At 43.0% G+C, this 18,805-nt stretch overlaps 1 protein-coding gene across 4 annotated transcripts in view; it reads right to left on the reverse strand.

Annotated features, from left to right (window-relative positions):
- Window positions 1-18,805, reverse strand: part of atad2b (ATPase family AAA domain containing 2B) — a 139,202-nt gene that overhangs the window by 87,242 nt on the left and 33,155 nt on the right. For all 4 annotated transcript variants that reach the window (XM_033021540.1, XM_033021541.1, XM_033021543.1 and 1 more), the window contains exons 2-5: window positions 10,242-10,408; window positions 5,888-5,937; window positions 4,098-4,251; window positions 1,722-1,830 (exon numbers count right to left, since the gene is read on the reverse strand). In XM_033021540.1, coding sequence (XP_032877431.1) covers window positions 1,722-1,830; window positions 4,098-4,251; window positions 5,888-5,937; window positions 10,242-10,408 — 480 coding nt within the window. The remainder of the gene's footprint in view (window positions 1-1,721; window positions 1,831-4,097; window positions 4,252-5,887; window positions 5,938-10,241; window positions 10,409-18,805) is intronic.

The raw sequence follows: 18,805 nt of genomic DNA on the forward strand, positions 1-18,805 counted from the left end.
CACATTTATTGGCAAGAGAGAGAACAAAAATAATACGTCTTGGTATGCGCGGGGTACATATTACAGCAGCACACGTCTCTATCTCTCTCTCTCTCTCTCTCTCTTTCTGCCTTCATCTGCGGCGCTGATCGTGACTCAGCCCGTCGGTGAACGTCTCTCGTACATGAACTTGAACTAACTTCTGGCTCACCAGCGCCTGCATTTATACAGTTAAGAAATCAGGTGTTGAAATAGCCGCCGGTTAGTCCTGGCCAATAGCGCTGCTCCCAAATTCAAACTATAACAAATAGCAGGGGACTGCATCCCAGCTAGGCCCCCCCCCCCACCCCGGGACCAAAGCACTATCAGCCGCAGACTGATACACAGTCTGCAATACACAGCGCTACAGACTTGGCGTGCAAATCAATCCACACTGCGCTACAGACTTGGCGCATAAAGGTAATACACACAACGCTGCCGGTTTGGTGCGCAAAGGTTTAAACAGTCGGCTTAACGCGTGGGAATTTAAACAGAGATGTCGGCTGCAGCGCCATGGGTTCCAAATATAGCGCTACCCGCTGCAGCCCAATGGGCTTTAAACATAGCGCTATGGGTCACAGACTGTTCCCCCCCCCCCACCCCTCGCGGCCTACCAACTGGATTGGCGCGGCCTTTCCTGCCGGAGACCAGACCAAAGCTTCAGCAGCGGTGCAGCACTGGATTCACCGCGGAGTGGGCGGTGCCTTACCTGGATCGCCGTTTGAAGCTCCGGAGTGTTGGGCCTGCTACTTCAACATCGCGGAGCTGTGGTTTGCAGAGCTTCCAGCGCGGGCGGCGCTGACTTCAACATCGCGGTGTCCTGGGATTCCTTTGCGAGGGCCGCCAGCGTGAATCTCTGCCCAGCTCGGCCTGTGGACTTCGGGACCCGTGGTCTCCGGTAGGAAGTGGCCGATTCGGAAGTCCAAGCCGCTGAGAATGTTCTCCCGTTCCGACGTCGGAGTTCCATCATCCGGCGAGCATGCCTGAACATCGGGCCGCCCGTAGCGGCGACGAGGGGATCGGGAGCCCCCCCCCGACCATGGGTGAACAACAGCGGACAACCGAGGAGGTTGACTGAACTTTGATGCATTTCTTCACAGTGGGAAACTTTGATTCCGCTGTGTGGGGATGTCTATGTTAAAGACTATCGTGTTCTGTGCTCTTTTTTATTCGTATGGCTGTATGGTGACCACACATTTCACGGTACCAATTGGTACGTGACAAATAAATGTCTCGTCTTGTCTCTTGTCTCTGTTCGGGAAAATTCTCGTATTACAAATTTTCTGTATTTTTAAGACAATGGAAGATAGATGACCCTTCCAATTTGCTGAAGAGGCATTTAAATTTGAGTTTGATTTTCTTCAGTTCATAGACTGCTGCAATTTTTAAATTATTTTGTGTCATTGTTTTCGGAGTTCAAATAACACAAAATCTTGCACATTTATTCAAACAAAATCAGCTTGAAAATTAACCTAAAAGGTCTTGTAACCTAAAAGGAACAATAAATCAGTTTAAAGCAATATATGCATTCATAGAGATCTGTATTTATAGATAGAAAGCAATCTCCATTCTGCTCTCATCTGTTTTAGGTATTCAAAGACATTAAACTAGTCAACATTTTAAATGATGCTTGTGGATTTTAATAGAGAGCCATGTCTTCAGACTAATCAGTTTCCCAATTCATGAACAACAATAACACTCACAAACTCTGTATCCGTCCACATTCTGAGACGCTCAACTTCCCCAGGTCTTCTGTTTTGCCTAATGTTACTTGTGATGTTGTCCATTTCTTGCAAAACAGCTTCTGCAGTACTAGATCAATGAAATACAAAATTAAATAATAATTAATGATTTTTGAAAAGTGATTATTTTTATTATGCACACAATAAAATTATCACAATAGCCTGGGATTCAGCCACACCATACAGCAAATAAGTCTCGAGTACCAATACTTCTTGGGCAAAGTTAGATACTAGTTCAGATTTTGGATCCTGCAGTTAACATGCTTCAATGTTGACATTGTATCATTTACAAAATCAAAACCTAAGAGGGTCAGGCAAGACAGCATGAACCCAAACAGCTTTAAACATGTTACTAAATTAATAGAAGTAATCACTGAATTTCATTCCTGGAAGCATTCAGGTTTTTTACTCAAATGTCAGCAAGTTAATTGAACCAGGGTAATTTGTGGAAGATAATTCAACAACGTCTCAACTGGCATCATTACCATGGAAACTACTTTAGGAATGTACTTTAGGGTAGCAAATAAGCTACTACGAGAAATTGACTTTGGTTTCTCAGTAAACTAGTGAGTTTTAAAACCCAATAAAAAGGATAACACAGAAACATTAAAAAAAAAATAATACAATTAAGTAATGGTGTAAAGCAATGGATTTGGCCTCCACCACCTTCTGGGTAAAGAAATTTCTCCTGAACTTGGTTCAAATTGAATACCTCATATCTTGAAAATGTGTCTGTGATTATTGGGAACATCCTCTCATATCTAATCTGAGTTATCCCTACAGGATTTTATAGGTTTCTACAAGATCCCCTCTCATTCTTCTGTACTCCAGTGAATGTAAACCCAGTCTACCTAATTTCTCCCCATACAACGGTCCTACCTTCCCAAGAATCAGTATAACAAATATTTGTTGAACTTCCTCTAAATGCGTTACCTATTCCTTCGCTCCATAGATGCTGCCTCACTCGCTGAGTTTCTCCAGCATTTTTGTCTACCTTCCTCAGATAAGGCTCACATGGGGTCTCACCAAGACCCTGTACAACTGCAGCAAGACATCCTTGCTCTTATATTTAAACAGCTTTGTGCTACAAAATTAATGATTAGATATTTTAGAGGTAGCCTGTATATGGGAAGAAAACTAAATTAAAGATTTCACCAAATAAGCTAAAGAAGAATCTAATATACAAACCCGATCATCTAAACATGGACGACAGATGGCACAATGGGCTAAGTGTTCGGCTGGCAACCGGAAGGTAGCCGGTTCGAATCCCGCTTGGAGTGCATACTGTCGTTGTGTCCTTGGGCAAGACACTTCACCCACCTTTGCCTGTGTGTGAATGTGTGTGAGTGATTGGTGGTGGTCGGAGGGGCCGTAGGCGCAGATTGGCAGCCACGCTTCCGTCAGTCTGCCCCAGGGCAGCTGTGGCTACAGAAGTAGCTTACCACCACCGAGTGTGACTGAGGAGTGAATGAATAATGCGATGTAAAGCGCCTTGAGTATTAGAAAGGCGCTATATAAATCCCATCCATTAAACAGAAGAACTTGGTACATACACTTTTGATTTAAAACATGACAATGAAGGTACACAGATCCAGAATAAATGTTTCTATTCAAAATTAGCTTGGTTCAGTTTCACTTCAGTCAAACAATGATGAATTTAGATTCTATCTGAAGTCATGCCTCTTTCTAATAATAATGACATTAAAACCCAAAATTGATCAAAAGCTGGAATAAGAGTACAGACATTTCAAAGAAAGTTCCAGAAAAAAGTAGAGCATGGACTGTGGAATGATCTGAAGTTAAGGGCAAGAACTTTCAAACTAAAATGCAATTAAACCTGAAGCCAATGTAAGTTTGCTAGTAAAGGATAAACAGGACATGAGGAGAGTTGAGACATAAATAAACTGGTTAAATTGCCAATTGCCAGATGTGATCAAGCAAATTACTCAATCCAAAATGTAGGGCAAAACAATTTGCCATGCCAAAGACTGACACTTTTACAGAAAGTTCCAAACAATATTTACAATGGCCAAAAGGCAAAGAAAGCAAAGTAGTGACTGGAATTACTGATAAGGCTCATCTGTTTAAAACTAATAATTTACATTCAAGATAAATATTAGTGACAAAATCAGCTGTCAGAATAGTTTTGGAGACTCAGCAAGAATTAAAGATCTAACACAATCTTACTTCACTATAATTTTAACAGGATATTTCAAAAGGAATTCCAAATCCCTTCAGACACAAGCATTAATATATCAATATGGCAAGGCATAGCATGAAGTAGTTGGAAGTGTTTTCTGTTCTTGTCTCATATATAAAACACTAAAATGTATTTACCTGTTCACTAATTGATCAAACAAAAGGCTTTGGTTGAGTGTTTCAAATTTGTTTCTCCTTGCACGACCACTTCTTCTAACTTCTGAATTGCCATTCATGTGAGAATGGGTCCCATCCTCTTGAGATTCACGTCGACTTCCAGGATTTCTGAGAACTTTTTGGGGTGACAATAGATTATCACTTTTACCATTTAGATTCATATAAAAGTAACCATACATGTACACAGAGGCTTTTTGATAGACCATGTGAACAGATTGTAACCTGCAATGTTGTTCCATTTAGCTATGTCACCTTTAAGACTACTGCTCAAATCTAAATAAATTTAAAGGTCAATTGTTGCAATTTTTTTTACCCAAACAATTTGGTTTTCCACATTATCTCAAAAAAAAAGTAACCACATCTTGTTGTGCAAAATAAATTCAAGCAACCTTGATCTTATTTCCTATAATTTTATATGAAATGTGAAATCTGGATTGTAATTATCATACAAAACTTTTACACAAATAGATGTACTAATACTCATAGCACCAACAATCCCAGTTCAATTCGGATCTCCAGCACTGTCTGTGTGCAGTTTACACATTCTCCATGTGACTGCATGGGTTTCTTCCCATATCAAAAAACTATTCAGATTGTTAGGTTAATTATATACTGTAATTTGCCCCCAGTGTAAAAGAGTGGAATATTCTTGGGGGTGTTGATGAAAACTTCAGGAGGGTAAGATGGATAGTGGTAGGATCAGTTTAAAAATGAGTGCTTAATGTTTGGCATAAACACAGGGTGTTGAAGGTCCAGTTTCCACACTGTATCACCCCATGACTCAAAAGGTGTCCACCTTCACTAGCCTGATTAAAACTCTTTTAGTCACCAATAAAATCAACTTGATCACTCAAGAATGTGGTGTTTTGGCACAAATGATTTTCAATTTTCCACTACAGTACAGTATTGGTTTCCTTTCTTAAGGAAGGGTGTTCATGTATTGGAACCTGTTCATAAAGATTTAGCAGTAAAAAATAACTAAGTAAATGGTTTGTCTAAAGAAAAGTTAGCAAGGCAAGCATCTTCGGAAGTTTAGAAGTGAAGGGAGGCTTCTTGAAATACTTAAGGACTTGAGAGGTCTTGATCAAATTTTTATGAATAGTTTTCTAGGAGGAGAATCAGAAATTAAGGATCACAACTTAAAATTCACCTCAACCTTGTTGTCCATTTTAGACTAGGATGAGGGGAATTGCTCCTTCTCACAAGATTGTTAATTTCCTTAAAGACCATAGAAGCAGAGTATTGAATATTTTTTAAAGAGCTTTTGATAGAGGTCAAATGACCTATTCTAAATTTGTATGTTCATAAATAGGAGTTAATTGGCGCAATAACAGTAGAAACAATAGAAATATCAAACACAGTTCTATTCATTCATCAACCCCCACCGCTCCGCCCCCCCCCCCTCCCACCCGTCTGTCCCACAAATTATTTCTCATATTTCCCTCATTTTCTAATTTTAATTTCAAATTTCTAGCATCTGCAGATTTTTGCTTTTCAAAACATTTTCCAACTTGCAATTTTATCAGGTAAAGCAGGAACATAATTTACCCATCATTGGAAAGAAGCTTCCAATCTGCAAGCATCGCCCTAACCAGCATTCTGTTTCCTACAGAACATTTGAATATTGGGGGAAACTATTATTTCCTGACCAGTTTCTCCATGCCAAAGGTTCCAAATTAAACTACAAACCTGGGACCTTGGAAATGTAAGTAAACAATTACATTGAATTTCTTTGTATTAAGTAAACTTACCCAAAGTACTATGCCCATTTTGCATTGAAGCACCTGCACGAGTAGTTAACCTGGCAAAAAAGCACAAAGCAAAAACTATTACTATCATCTGTTTTGGACATGGGAGAGGTTCTCGATGGCTGGCGAGTGACTAATGTTGTGCCTCCATTTAAGGGCCGCAAGAAAAAGCGTGGGAACTATAGACGTGGGCCTAACATCTGCAGTTGGCTTGCTACTTGAGAGGATTCTGAAGGATGATATAATGGGTAAAAGACCCATGGTAGTGGAATTAAAATGAGAGGACATGTGTTTAAGGTGAGAGTGGCAAGCTTTAGTACAAACCTGGGGGGGGCAACCTTTTCACTCATGCAACAAGTTGCCAGAAGAGGTAGTGTTCAAAAGGGAACTGCAGATGCTGGAATATCGAAGGTACACAAAATTGCTGGGGAAACTCAGCGGGTGCAGCAGCATCTATGGAGCGAAGGAAATAGGCGACGTTTCGGGCCGAAACCCTTCTTCAGTCTGAAGAAGGGTTTCGGCCCGAAACGTCACCTATTTCCTTCGCTCCATAGATGCTGCTGCACCCGCTGAGTTTCCCCAGCAATTTTGTGTACCTGCCAGAAGAGGTAGTTGAGGCAGGTACTATATCAGCATTTAACAGACACTTGACCAGGAAAGGTTTGTAGGAAAAAGATCCAAATGCAGGCAAATGGCACTAGCTCAGATGGGGCATCTTGATCAGCATGGATGAGATGGTCCGAATGGCCTGATTCTGTGCTGTATGATTGCACACATGTATGAAATTATGATTTCAACTAAATTTGACAAAGTACTTCAAGCATGATATTGGAAAAAAAATTCACATATTATTGCACATCAGTTATTTTGAGGTACAATTGTTATGTATATTCAAAATCAAATAATTGTAGGGTGATGGAAGCAGGGATAAATGTGGTGATTTTTTTCAGATACTTTCTACCAGGATGTTCCTTTCGTCTATTTCTTCAATGATTCCATAATCATTTACTTTATTAACGAGTAAAACACGAGAGCACCAATATCAGCTTTTGAACTAGTTCTAACATTGAGTGCAAGTGCAATAGGACTTAAAGATAGCGGTCAGGAGATATGGGGAGAAGGCAAGAACGTGGATACTGATTGGTGATGATCAGCCATGATCACATTGAATGACGGTGCTGACTCGAAGGGGCGAATGGCCTACTCCTGCACCTATTGTCTATTAATATTAAAATAATTAACAATTTAAAGTAGCACGGTTGCATAAAAACAACTTGCTTTTATATAATGCCTTTTACAACCTCAGGATATCCAATCTCAGGACAGAAAGGTTGGATTATAAATGGGAGGGGGAGTTGAAGTGCTGAGCCACCGGGAGATCAGGTTGGTTATTGCGAACTGAGCGGAGGTGTTGGGCGTGCTGGAGAAACTCAGCGGTTGAGGCAGCATCTGTGGAGCGAAGGATTAGGCGACGTTTCGGGTCGAGACCCTTCTTCAGACTGATGTGGGGGGGGGGGGGCGGGAAAAAGAAAGGAAGAGGCGGAGACCATAGGCTGTGGGAGTGCTGGGAAGGGGATGATCATGACTTGATCATCTGTTTTAGAACTTTGGCTGAGTGGGTTAATTCCCCTGCACTTCCTCAAAATATAGTCATATGATCTTTTGTATCCACAAATAAGAGGAACTTGGTTTAACATCTAAAAGAATATACTTCCAAGGGTGCGCAGAGAAATTAGTATAAATTTTGATGCCCGGGTCTCTATATCATTCTAATTCAGTGAACCAAGTGTTACCATCTGAGCCACAGTAGTTATCCATGGAAGTCTACAGTAGTAAATGGTAACAGGTAACGTATACATAATTAAGCAAAATGAATCAATCAGGCTCTATGAACTAATATACAGTTCATATTTTTTTTGCAATACAGGTGCACAACCTTTTATCCGAAGATCCAAATAACGAAAACCTCCGAATAGCGGCCATTTTTTCGGTCCTTGAAGAAAGGTCCTTGAAAACGTTCACCAAGGGCGGCCCGCAGAGGTGACAGCGGAACCTCCGGTCGGTCCTCGAAGAAAGGGGAACTAAATCCCCATTCATAAAAGAGAAGGTGAGGCTATATTGCGCGGGAGGGTTAATAATTAACAATATGCTGCTGCCTGCCCGCTGAGTTAAAAAGTTCCCACGGTAGACTCACGATACACAGTGTATCGTGAGTCTTGCGTGGGAACTTTTTAACTCAGCGGGGCAGGCAGCAGCAGATTTTCGCTCCCTTCAGTTTCACCCCACCTACACCCCTCTGCTTCCCGGCCATGTGTGTGACCCCTTCCCTCCCCTCTCCAGCTCCCCGCCCATTGCACCGGCGTGGGGGCTTTGCACTGTCTTCACGTAGGCGATTGCAGCAGGACCAACGGGACACCGACCCCCAGGCCCACCGCAAGCATGGAGATCCCAGAGACCCACAGCCAGCAGCAGCCCAGCCCCGTTCCAACTCCAGAGGAAAACTGCAAACTGGCCGGAGACGTCAGGACCACCAGAAGCCGTTCCCCGAGCTGCGCCACCTCATCGGGACACCGACCCCCAGGCCCACTGCAAGCACGGAGATCCCAGAGACCCGCAGCCCAGCCCAGCCCCGCTCCAACTACAGAGGAACCTGGGTTGCGGATGACGGGGCGCAGCTCGGGGCGTCGTAGAGGCCCATCGGGGAGCGGGTTCCTGTTGGTCCTGACGTCTCCGGCCACCTGCCATCCTCCGGGAACTGTACCGCCCTTGCAGGAGAGTGGGGTTGTTTGCAGTTGCAGAGGGAGGGGGCAAGGGCAGTACAGTTCCCAGTCTCAGCTCCTGTCCATGGGGGTGGCCGGAGAAGTCAGGACCAACGGGACACCGACCCCCAGGCCCACTGCAAGCACGGAGATCCCAGAGACCTACAGCCAGCAGCAACTCCAGCCCAGCCCCGCTCCAACTCCAGAGGAACACGTAGGGGCAGAAGCTGATGGTGTGCAAGGTACGTCTTGTTCTTGGGGTGGCGGATGAGGGGGCGCAGCTCGGGCTGTGGGCAAACTGCCACTTGTCGCCGTAGCGGCCCATCGGGGAGCGGATTCCTCTGGAGTTGGAGGGGGAGGGGGTATTGTGCTATTTGATCGCCCCCTGCTACCCCAGGGACAGGGAGACACAGCGGCTTTTTAGACTGGTGGGCAATCACTTCCAAAGTTCTGCCCACCCAGTCAGTAAACCTCTCCTATACTGCATTTCATACAAACATTTATTCTGCAAGAAAAAACTACATTGAAGACTCAAACTCGCGACCGAGTTTACTGCCGGGATCAAGGCACAAACTCGCGACCTTGCGGATATGAGCCGAGCACTCTACCACTGAGCCAGCCTTTAAAATCTACGCTAAAAAATTTCCATTCCGAAGACCGACAAATTCTGAATTACGAAAAGTGTCTGGTCCCAAGGCTTTCGGATAAAAGGTTGTGCACCTGTACCAACATCACAGAAGTCTCAGGTGCAGTTGCTATGGTTATAACTGAGACAAAGTGCTGACAAGACTTTAACAGCTGCGTTTATTTTTAATTGAAATCATGCAAACAAATTAGTGGAGAGGCTGATTCAAGCTTGCAAAAGAAAATACATACAGAATGCGTTTGAGAAAGTAGTAATTTCTTATTACTAGATAAATTAAATTTAAAAAAAGAATTTGTGAAGTAAAATGTAAACTCTGGTTTGGATGTTTCCATAAAATTTGAAGTAATATATACAGTTATCGTGCAATGCAATATAAAAAGAATACGAGGAATTAGAAACATGAAATGTTTAATCATGACTGTTTCCTACACAACAGATACATACATGCATTTCAAGGTTCTGATGAAACAGTTAATAAACAAGATACCAGGGATGATTACAGTGGAAAAAATTGCTATAGGATTTGAGTTTTGTGGGACAAAGAGAGAAAATCCGTTCCCAGTTCAGTACTCAATATCATGCAAGTTTTTAGGGGGCAAAAAGTGAAATGGTCTTGCACCCGGTTGATGAATCAAGGAAAAGCATTACTCGGAGAAAGGAAAACGCCTCACACAGCTGTTCCCACTTCTTCCCAGCTGTTAGCAGGCAACTGAACCATCCTACCAACAACTAGAAAGCAGTGCTGAACTACCATCTACCGCATTGGAGACCCTCGGTCTATATTTGATCGGACTGGCTTTATTTTGCATTAAACATTATTCATGTTATTCCCTTTACAGTGTTATAAAATGGCAATAAACATAATGCAGATAGTAATGTACCAACATTAGCTTTGTCACACAACGCTTTCATACAAACGCACGGGTACAAAGATGCTGCTAATTTAGCTCACCTGGATTGCCTTGTTGTGCCGCACCATTCTTCTGCTGGACCACTGTTAAGGGAATTACGTTCAGTTGAAATATCACTAGAAACTGGATCAGCATTCCTTCGCCTTAGCTTTGCTGGTGGTTCTGCCTGACAATCACTTAAACTAGTTTCATCATTACCGGGATCTTGCTGTAAAAAAAAAATATATATTTTACTTTGTTATTAAAAAAGTGACCACACATTTAACAACAAATTTTGTGCTATATATTGAACAAAGCTTTTCTCTCTCCCAGCCAACATATTTAAATTAAATAGCAGGGAATGAGAATGCTTTCAGTACAAATACAGTTTAAATTAAAATCGTCATAAATCTTCTCTCAGCAATGATCCTGTCATTTTCCATAGTTAAAATTTCCTTTCCAATCTTACTATTCAGCATTTGTTAATTGAAAGTAAAATTAATTTGCTGTGAAGGTACAATGATCAATAAGCAAGGTCAAAATATGAAATGTTTGTTGAAAAGAACATCAAGTAAAATGATTAGTTAATTATTACAATAAGTAATTTAAATGATCAAGTACAAAACAGAAATTAAACAAAATAGCAGTGGAATTCAAATAGTGTACATATTACAGGAGCTAATTAAATTCCAGACAACTGTGTGCCAGTATTGATCACATCACAAAAATTGACGTACCTCTCCTTTTAATTGTTCCAACCATCTATTTGCTCATTTTAGATGTCAACTTATATCTAGTTCTGATGAAAGGCCATCCAACTTAAAGGTTACCTATTTCACTTGCAGAAATGTTTCACAATTGCTGAATATTTGAGTATTTTCTGTTATTACTTTTGTTTAAGTATTATTCCATTGGTTTCATATTGGACACACAGAAGCAACAGGTCCAAATATTGAAGTTGTAAAAGTGGGAAATTTCAAATTATTAAGAAATAACGTTGATAAGAATACCATGCATATTATCAATCTTTTTAACACTTTTAATTTAGCAGAAATATCCAAGCAGTTTTAAATCAAACTTTTCAAACACTGGTGGCATCAATAAGTAGATTTTGAAATGTTAGAACTTTGGAGAAGTTATACAGAGCTGTGGTGCAAAGATTACAATTAAAAAATGAAAAATACACATCATCAATTAAAGCCACTGAAGTAAATAGTATTACTGCAGGAGCAAACCAAGATTCAGGAAAAACAGGTTTGTGCACGATGATGACCAAACAGAAAAATAGGCTTGAGAACTGTAAAGGTAGACAAAAATGCTGGAGAAACTCAGCGGGTGCAGCAGCATATATGGAGCGAAGGAGATAGGCAAAGTTTCGGGCCGAAACCCTTCTTCAGACAATGGAGAACTGTAAATACAGGCCTGTTAAGCCTAATGGTCGGAGCGAATGACGGGCCCCGAACAGCGGCAGCAGCAGCCGCGACAGCGGCTCCATCTCCTCCTCCTCCCGCACCCGCCCGTCCTGATAGTGGCCGCTGCTTGCAAATCCGCTAACGGTGCTTTCAAAACAATCCCTCTGCACGCCGAGGCCGGGAGGAGGGAGGGGGAGGCCTCCTTCCGCCATCTGAAGCAGCTGCACCAAAGTTCCTTTAGCTCTTGGATCTTTGAGCTGCACCGCTCGGCCCCACACCTTGCTGTTGTCTGGCGGAGGAGGGGAGGCGGTGGCGAGGAATCCAAACCGCCTCCCCCTTTGGCGGCGGCATTTGGCGTTGGACAGGAACAGCCAAGGCAGCGGGGCAATGTTGTGCGAGGAGCGCTGACCTTCCTTCTTCCCCACCTCCTCTGCCACTTCCCCCCCTCTCTCTCTTGTACGCCCCCCTCCACCCCCCCCTTATCCTGAGACCCCTCCTCTCCATCCCGCACTGATCCCCATTCCCGCCTCTATTCAGTCCTCACGGACATCCCCCCCCCCCCCCCAAATCTATTTATCACCCTACCCACCTCGCATTGATTCTCCTTCCACCCCCCCCACCCCACCCCCCATCCATCCTACACTGGTCCCCCAATTCATCCTATACTGACCCCCCTTCCCATCCATCCTGCACCTCTCCCCATTCATACTGCACTGATCCCCCAATTCATCCCGTACTGACACACCCTCCATTTACCCTGCACCGATCCTCCCATCCATCCTGTAGTGATCTCCCTATTCATCTTTTGCTGTCCCCTCATTCATCCTGTACTGATCCCCTCATTCATCCTGTTCTGATCCCCTCATTCATCCCGTACTGATCCCCCATTCACCCTATACTGATCCCCTCATTCATCCTGTAGTGATCCCCCATTCATCCTGCACAGACCCTCCGATCCAAACTGTTCTGATCCCCCCCCATCCATCCCGGACTGATCCCCCCATTCAACATCACTGACATCCCCTGTGCTCTCCCCTCACAATTTTACCTACTCCAACCAAAACGTACTAATTCACCTGCCTCAATCCATTCATTCCACACCGTTGCCTTTTTAACCCCCCGCCATCTATACACCCCGCACTGATTCACACACCCCCCCTCCCTGACCCTATTGTGCTGGAAATGTCTTCAGAGCGAACATTAACTATGTTTGATAACGGAATGCAATCAAATGCATTTTAATTCTCAATGTTATTATTTGTTTTAGTCCATAAAGATGGATTAATTAAATTGTGAACATGTGAAACATTAAAACCGCAGTGTTCGATTGTTACTGCTACATATAACCATATAACAATTACAGCACGGAAACAGGCCATCTCGGCCCTTCTAGTCCGTGCCGAACACTTACTCTCACCTAGTCCCATCTACCAGATGGCACAATGGGCTAGGTATTCGGCTGGCAACCGGAAGGTAGCCGGTTCGAATCCCGCTTGGAGTGCATACTGTCGTTGTGTCCTTGGGCAACACACTTCACCCACCTTTGCCTGTGTGTGAATGTGTGTGAGTGATTGGTGGTGGTCGGAGGGGCCGTAGGCGCAGATTGGCAGCCACGCTTCCGTCAGTCTGCCCCAGGGCAGCTGTGGCTACAGAAGTAGCTTACCACCACCGAGTGTGACTGAGGAGTGAATGAATAATGCGATGTAAAGCGCCTTGAGTATTAGAAAGGCGCTATATAAATCCCATCCATTATTATTATTATTATTACCTGCACTCAGATCATAACCCTCCATTTCTTTCCCGTCGATATACCTATCCAATTTATTTTTAAATGATAAAAACGAACCAGCCTTCACCATTCCACTGTAAGCTCATTCCACACAGCTACCACTCTCTGAGTAAAGAAGTTCCCCCTCATGTTGCCCCTAAATTTTTGTCCCTTAATTCTCAAATCAACAGTTGACATCTTATTACAGAATTCATTTTAACGGCAAATCAATGCTCTTAATATGGAGTATCAGTACTGTAGTTATTTAATGAGCAACATTCACAACTATACGTTGGATTTATCCAGGTTTTACTTCTACAGTCGGTCATATACATCACAAATTTGGTCAGGAGATATTGCAGTTGAAATTTTAACGTTAATTCTGAAGTGGGAATGATGGAAACAGCGTTTATCAATATTTTATTTTTAATCTGGTGCGTACAAACTGGGTATCTGAGGTGGAGCCGAGGAACAAGATAGGGATGATCACCTTGTTGGGGATGTACTACGGATCCCCGTATAGTCAACGGGAATTAGAAGAGCAAATGTGCCGGGAGATTACAGGTCAATTAAGGTTGTTGTAGTAGTAGGGGATTAACTTTCCTAATATAGACTGGGAAAATCATAGCGTGAAGGGCTTGGATGGGGAGCAATTACTCAAAAGTGTTCAGGAGAGTTTTCTTAAGCAGTATGTGGAGGCCCCCACACGTGAAAGGGCAACGCTGGATCTAATATTGGAAAATTGGGAAGGGCAAGTTAATGAAATGTGCGGAGGAGCGTTTTGGAACGTGACCATAGTTCAATTAGGTTTAAGATAGTTATGGATAGGGATGGAGAGGATCCACTTGTTCAACTGGGGTAAGGCCAACTATGAGGGTATGAGAGAAGGTATCGCTCAAGTTGACTGGAGCAGGTTATTTGAGGGGAAAGGAACATCGGTCAAGTTGGATGTTTTTAAAAGTGTTCTAAAGAGAGCTCAGGATGTGTACGTCCCCATTTAAGTGAAAGGCAAAGCAGGCAAAGGTGAGGAAACTTGGCTGACAAGGGATATTGAGGCATTGGTTAAGAATAAAAAGGATGCATGGGACAAGTATAGACAGCTGGGATCAAGTGCATCCCTGGAGGAGTTTCGGGAACTCAGAAGCAAACTAATAAAGGAGATCAGAAGGGCAAAAAGGGGCAGGAGATAGCTCTGACGGGTAGCATAAAAGACAATCCCAAAAGATATTGTAAATACATTAGGCGGAAAAGGGTAACTAGAGAGAGAGAGAGAGAGAGAGAGTGGGACCTCTCAGGAATAAGCTTTTATTGTCACCTCTGTGTGGAGCCACAGGAGATGGGCAAGGTCCTCGATGAGTATTTCTCCTCTGTATTTACCGAGGAGAAAGACAGTAGGACGGAGGAAATTGGAGCAATCACTGGAAGTGTCATGAGAGCAGCCAGGGTTACCGACGAGGAAGTACTAAAAGTACTGTCGGGTTTGAAGATAGACAAATATCCAATGGACCTGTTCAGATATATCCGAGGACATGGCGGGAAACTAGAGAGGAAATTTCGGGAGCCCTGGTTGAAATTTATGAGTCCTCCTTAAATACAGGAGAGGTGCCAGAGGATTGGAGGGTGGCAAATGTTGTGCCTAATTTCAAGAAGGCCTGCAGGAAAAATGTTGGGAACTATAGGCCAGTGAGCTTAACATCTGTAGTTGGCAAGTTACTGGAGAGTATTCTAAGGGATAGGATATACAGGCATTTGGATGGGCAAGGGCTGATTAGGGACAGTCAGCATGGTTTTGTACGTGGGAGGTCATGTCTCACAAATCTGATTGATTTTTTTTTTTTAAACATAAGCAAAAAGGTTGATGATGGCAGAGCTGTAGAAGTTGTGTACATGGACTTTAGTAAGGTGTTCGACAAGGTGCCGCATGGTAAGCTGCTCTGGAAGGTTAGATCTCATGGGATCCATGGAGAGATAGCTGAATGGATAGCAAATTGGCTCCATGGATGGAAACAGAAGGTGGTAGAAGGTTGCTTCTCAGAATGGAGGCCTGTGACTTGTGGTGTGCCACAGAGTTGAGTGCTGGGCCCGTTACTGTTTGTCACCTACATCAATAAATAGGATGAGAACATACAGGGCAAGATTAGCAAGTTTTCTGATGACACAAAAGTTAGTGGTTTTGCAGATAGTGAAGATGGTTGTGAAGGATTGCAGCAGGATCTGGATCAATTGGCCAGGTGGGCGGAGGAATGGTTGATGGAATACAGAGACGTGTGAGGTGTTGCATTTTGGGACGTCGAACAAGGGCAGGACATACACAGTAGGCCTCTGGGTAGCTTTGAAGAGCACAGGGATCTAGGAGTACAGGTGCATGGTTCCATGAAGCTCAAGTCACAGGTAGATAAGGTGGTCAAAAAGGCTTTTGGCACTTTGGCCTTCATCAATCAGTGTATTGAATATAGAAGTTGGGAGGTCATGTTGCAGTTGTATAAGACGTTGGTGAGAGCGCATTTAGAATATTGTGTTCAGTTCTAGGCACCATGTTATAGGAAAGATATGGTCAAGCTTGAAAGGATTCAGAAAAGATTTACGAGGATGTTGCCAGGGCAAGAGGGTGTGAGCTATAGGGAGAGGTTGAGTAGGCCGAGTCTCTATTCCATGGAGCGTAGGAGGATGAGGGGAGATCTTATAGAGGTATACAAAATCATGAGAGGAATAGATCGGGTAGGTGCACAGAGTCTTTTACCCAGAGCAGGGAAATCGAGAACCAGAGGTCATAGGTTCAAGGTGAAGGGGAAAAGATTTAATAGGAATCCGAGAGGTAACTTTTTCCATACAGAGGGTGGTGGGTGTATGGAACAAGCTGCCAGAGAAGGAAGTTGAGGCTGGGACTATCCTATCAGTTGGACAAATACATGGATTGGACAGGTTTGGAGGGTTATGGACCAAGCACAGGCAAGTGGGACCAGGGTAGTTGGGACATTGTTGGCCGGGATGGGCGAGTTGGGCCGAAGGGCCTGTTTCCACACTGTATTAACCTATGACTAATTATTTCTGGTGTAATATCGTAACCTACCAAAAAATGTTGCCATTTCCTAAGTTGCCTTCGTGTGCTTTTGGGCTTGAAATGACACCCGTACATTGTTTTTATGCTTTTTCATAAATAAATAAAAAATGGACAATATTTCATTATACTATAGTTAATAACTTCATTATACTATAGTTTTTAAAATAACGTTACTCTCTCCTACCAAGTGACTTATTTAAACAGAAGGAAGACACACATTCAAACTAATACCCACTTCCTTTTGCTGCACAGTCTATCTTCACATCTATAGTTGTTATTACTGGCTCTTACCTCCATGAATGGTTTACCATGGGTATCATGGAGTACTTTTTTTTAAATGCAGAGTGGTTAAGAATTGGAACTCACTGCTGTCAGAATCAATCAGAGCTTTCAAAAGGAACTGGACAAATCTTCAGAGAAAATAATTTGCATGGCCATGAGGAAAGAACGAGGAATAGGTATTGACTATATTACTGTGGAATGAGCTGGCATAAATTCAAAATGGCAAATAACCTACTCCTGTGCCATGATAATTCTATGATCTGCCTGGTCATGAGAAATGAACACATACCAATGTTTACTGCACTCCAGAATAGTTAGTTCTGCTATGATGTGTGGATCTGTGGACAAATTGGATATAATACCAGTGATGAACTAGGCAAAAGGACAAAAGTACTGGTGTAACTAAGCCCCCTTCCATGTCCTCAGTCTTTCAATCTCCATTGCATTTGCTTCAATGGTGGGACATTCCACATACAGTGGCTTGCAAAAGTTTTCATGCCCCTTGAACTTTTCCACATTTTGTCACGTTACAACCACAAACGTAAATGTATTTTATTGGGATTTTATGTGATAGACCAACACAAAGTGGCGCATAATTGTGAAGTGGAAGGAAAATGATACATGGTTTTCAAATTTTTTTACAAATAAAAAACTGAAAAGTGTGGCGTGCAAAAGTAATCAGCCCCCTTTACTCTGATACCCCTAAATAAAATCCAGTGCAACCAATTGCCTTCAGAAGTCACCTAATTAGTAAATAGAGTCCACTTGTGTGTAATCTAATCTCAGTATAAATACAGCTGTTCTGTGAAGGCTTCAGAGGTTTGTTAGAGAACATTAGTGAACAAACAGCATCATGAAGCCCAAGGAACACGCCAGACAGGTCAGGGATAAAGTTGTGGAGAAGTTTAAAGAAGGGTTAGGTTATAAAAAAATATCCCAAGCTTTGAACATCTCACGGAGCACTGTTCAATCCATCATCCGAAAATGGAAAGAGTATGGCGCAACTGCAAACCTACCAAGACATGGCCGTCCACCTAAACTGACAGGCCAGGCAAGGAGAGCATTGATGAGAGAAGCAGCCAAGAGGCCCATGGTAACTCTGGAGGAGCTGCAGAGATCCACAGCTCAGGTGGGAGAATCTGTCCACAGGACAACTATTAGTCGTGCACTCCACAAATCGGGCCTTTATGGAAGAGTGGCAAGAAGAAAGCCATTGTTGAAAAAAAGCCATAAGAAGTCCCGTTTGCAGTTTGCCACAAGCCATGTGGGGGATACAGCAAACATGTGGAGGAAGGTGCTCTGGTCAGATGAGACCAAAATTGAAGTTTTTGGCCTAAATGCAAAGCGCTATGTATGGCGGAAAACTAACACTGCACATCACCCTGAACACACCATCCCCACTGTGAAACATGGTGGTGGCAGCATCATGCTGTGGGGATGCTTTTCTTCAGCAGGGACAGGGAAGCTGGTCAGAGTTGATGGGAAGATGGATGGAGCCAAATACAGAGCAATCTTGGAAGAAAACCTGTTAAGAGTCTGCAAAATACTTGATACTGGGGCGGAGGTTCACCTTCCAGCAGGACAACGACCCTAAACATACAGCCAGAGCTACAATGGAATGGTTTAGATCAAAGCATATTCATGTGTTAGAATGGCTCAGTCAAAGTCCAGACCTAAATCCAATTGAGAATCTCTGGCAAGACTTGAAAATTGCTGTTCACAGACGATCTCCATCCAATCTGACTGAGCTTGAGCTATTTTGCAAAGAAGAATGGGCAAAAATTTCAGTCTCTAGATGTGCAAAGCTGGTAGAGACATACCCCAAAAGACTTGCAGCTGTAATTGCAGCGAAAGGTGGTTCTACAAAGTATTGACTCAGGGGGGCTGAATACTTTTGCACGCCACACTTTTCAATTTTTTTTATTTGTAAAAAAATTTGAAAACCATGTATCATTTTCCTTCCACTTCACAATTATGCACCACTTTGTGTTGGTCTATCACATAAAATCCCAATAAAATACATTTACGTTTGTGGTTGTAACGTGACAAAATGTGGAAAAGTTCAAGGGGTATGAATACTTTTGCAAGCCACTGTATGTGACT

Source organism: Amblyraja radiata, chromosome 5, assembly GCF_010909765.2.
Source record: "Amblyraja radiata isolate CabotCenter1 chromosome 5, sAmbRad1.1.pri, whole genome shotgun sequence".
Classification (NCBI taxonomy): domain Eukaryota; kingdom Metazoa; phylum Chordata; class Chondrichthyes; order Rajiformes; family Rajidae; genus Amblyraja; species Amblyraja radiata.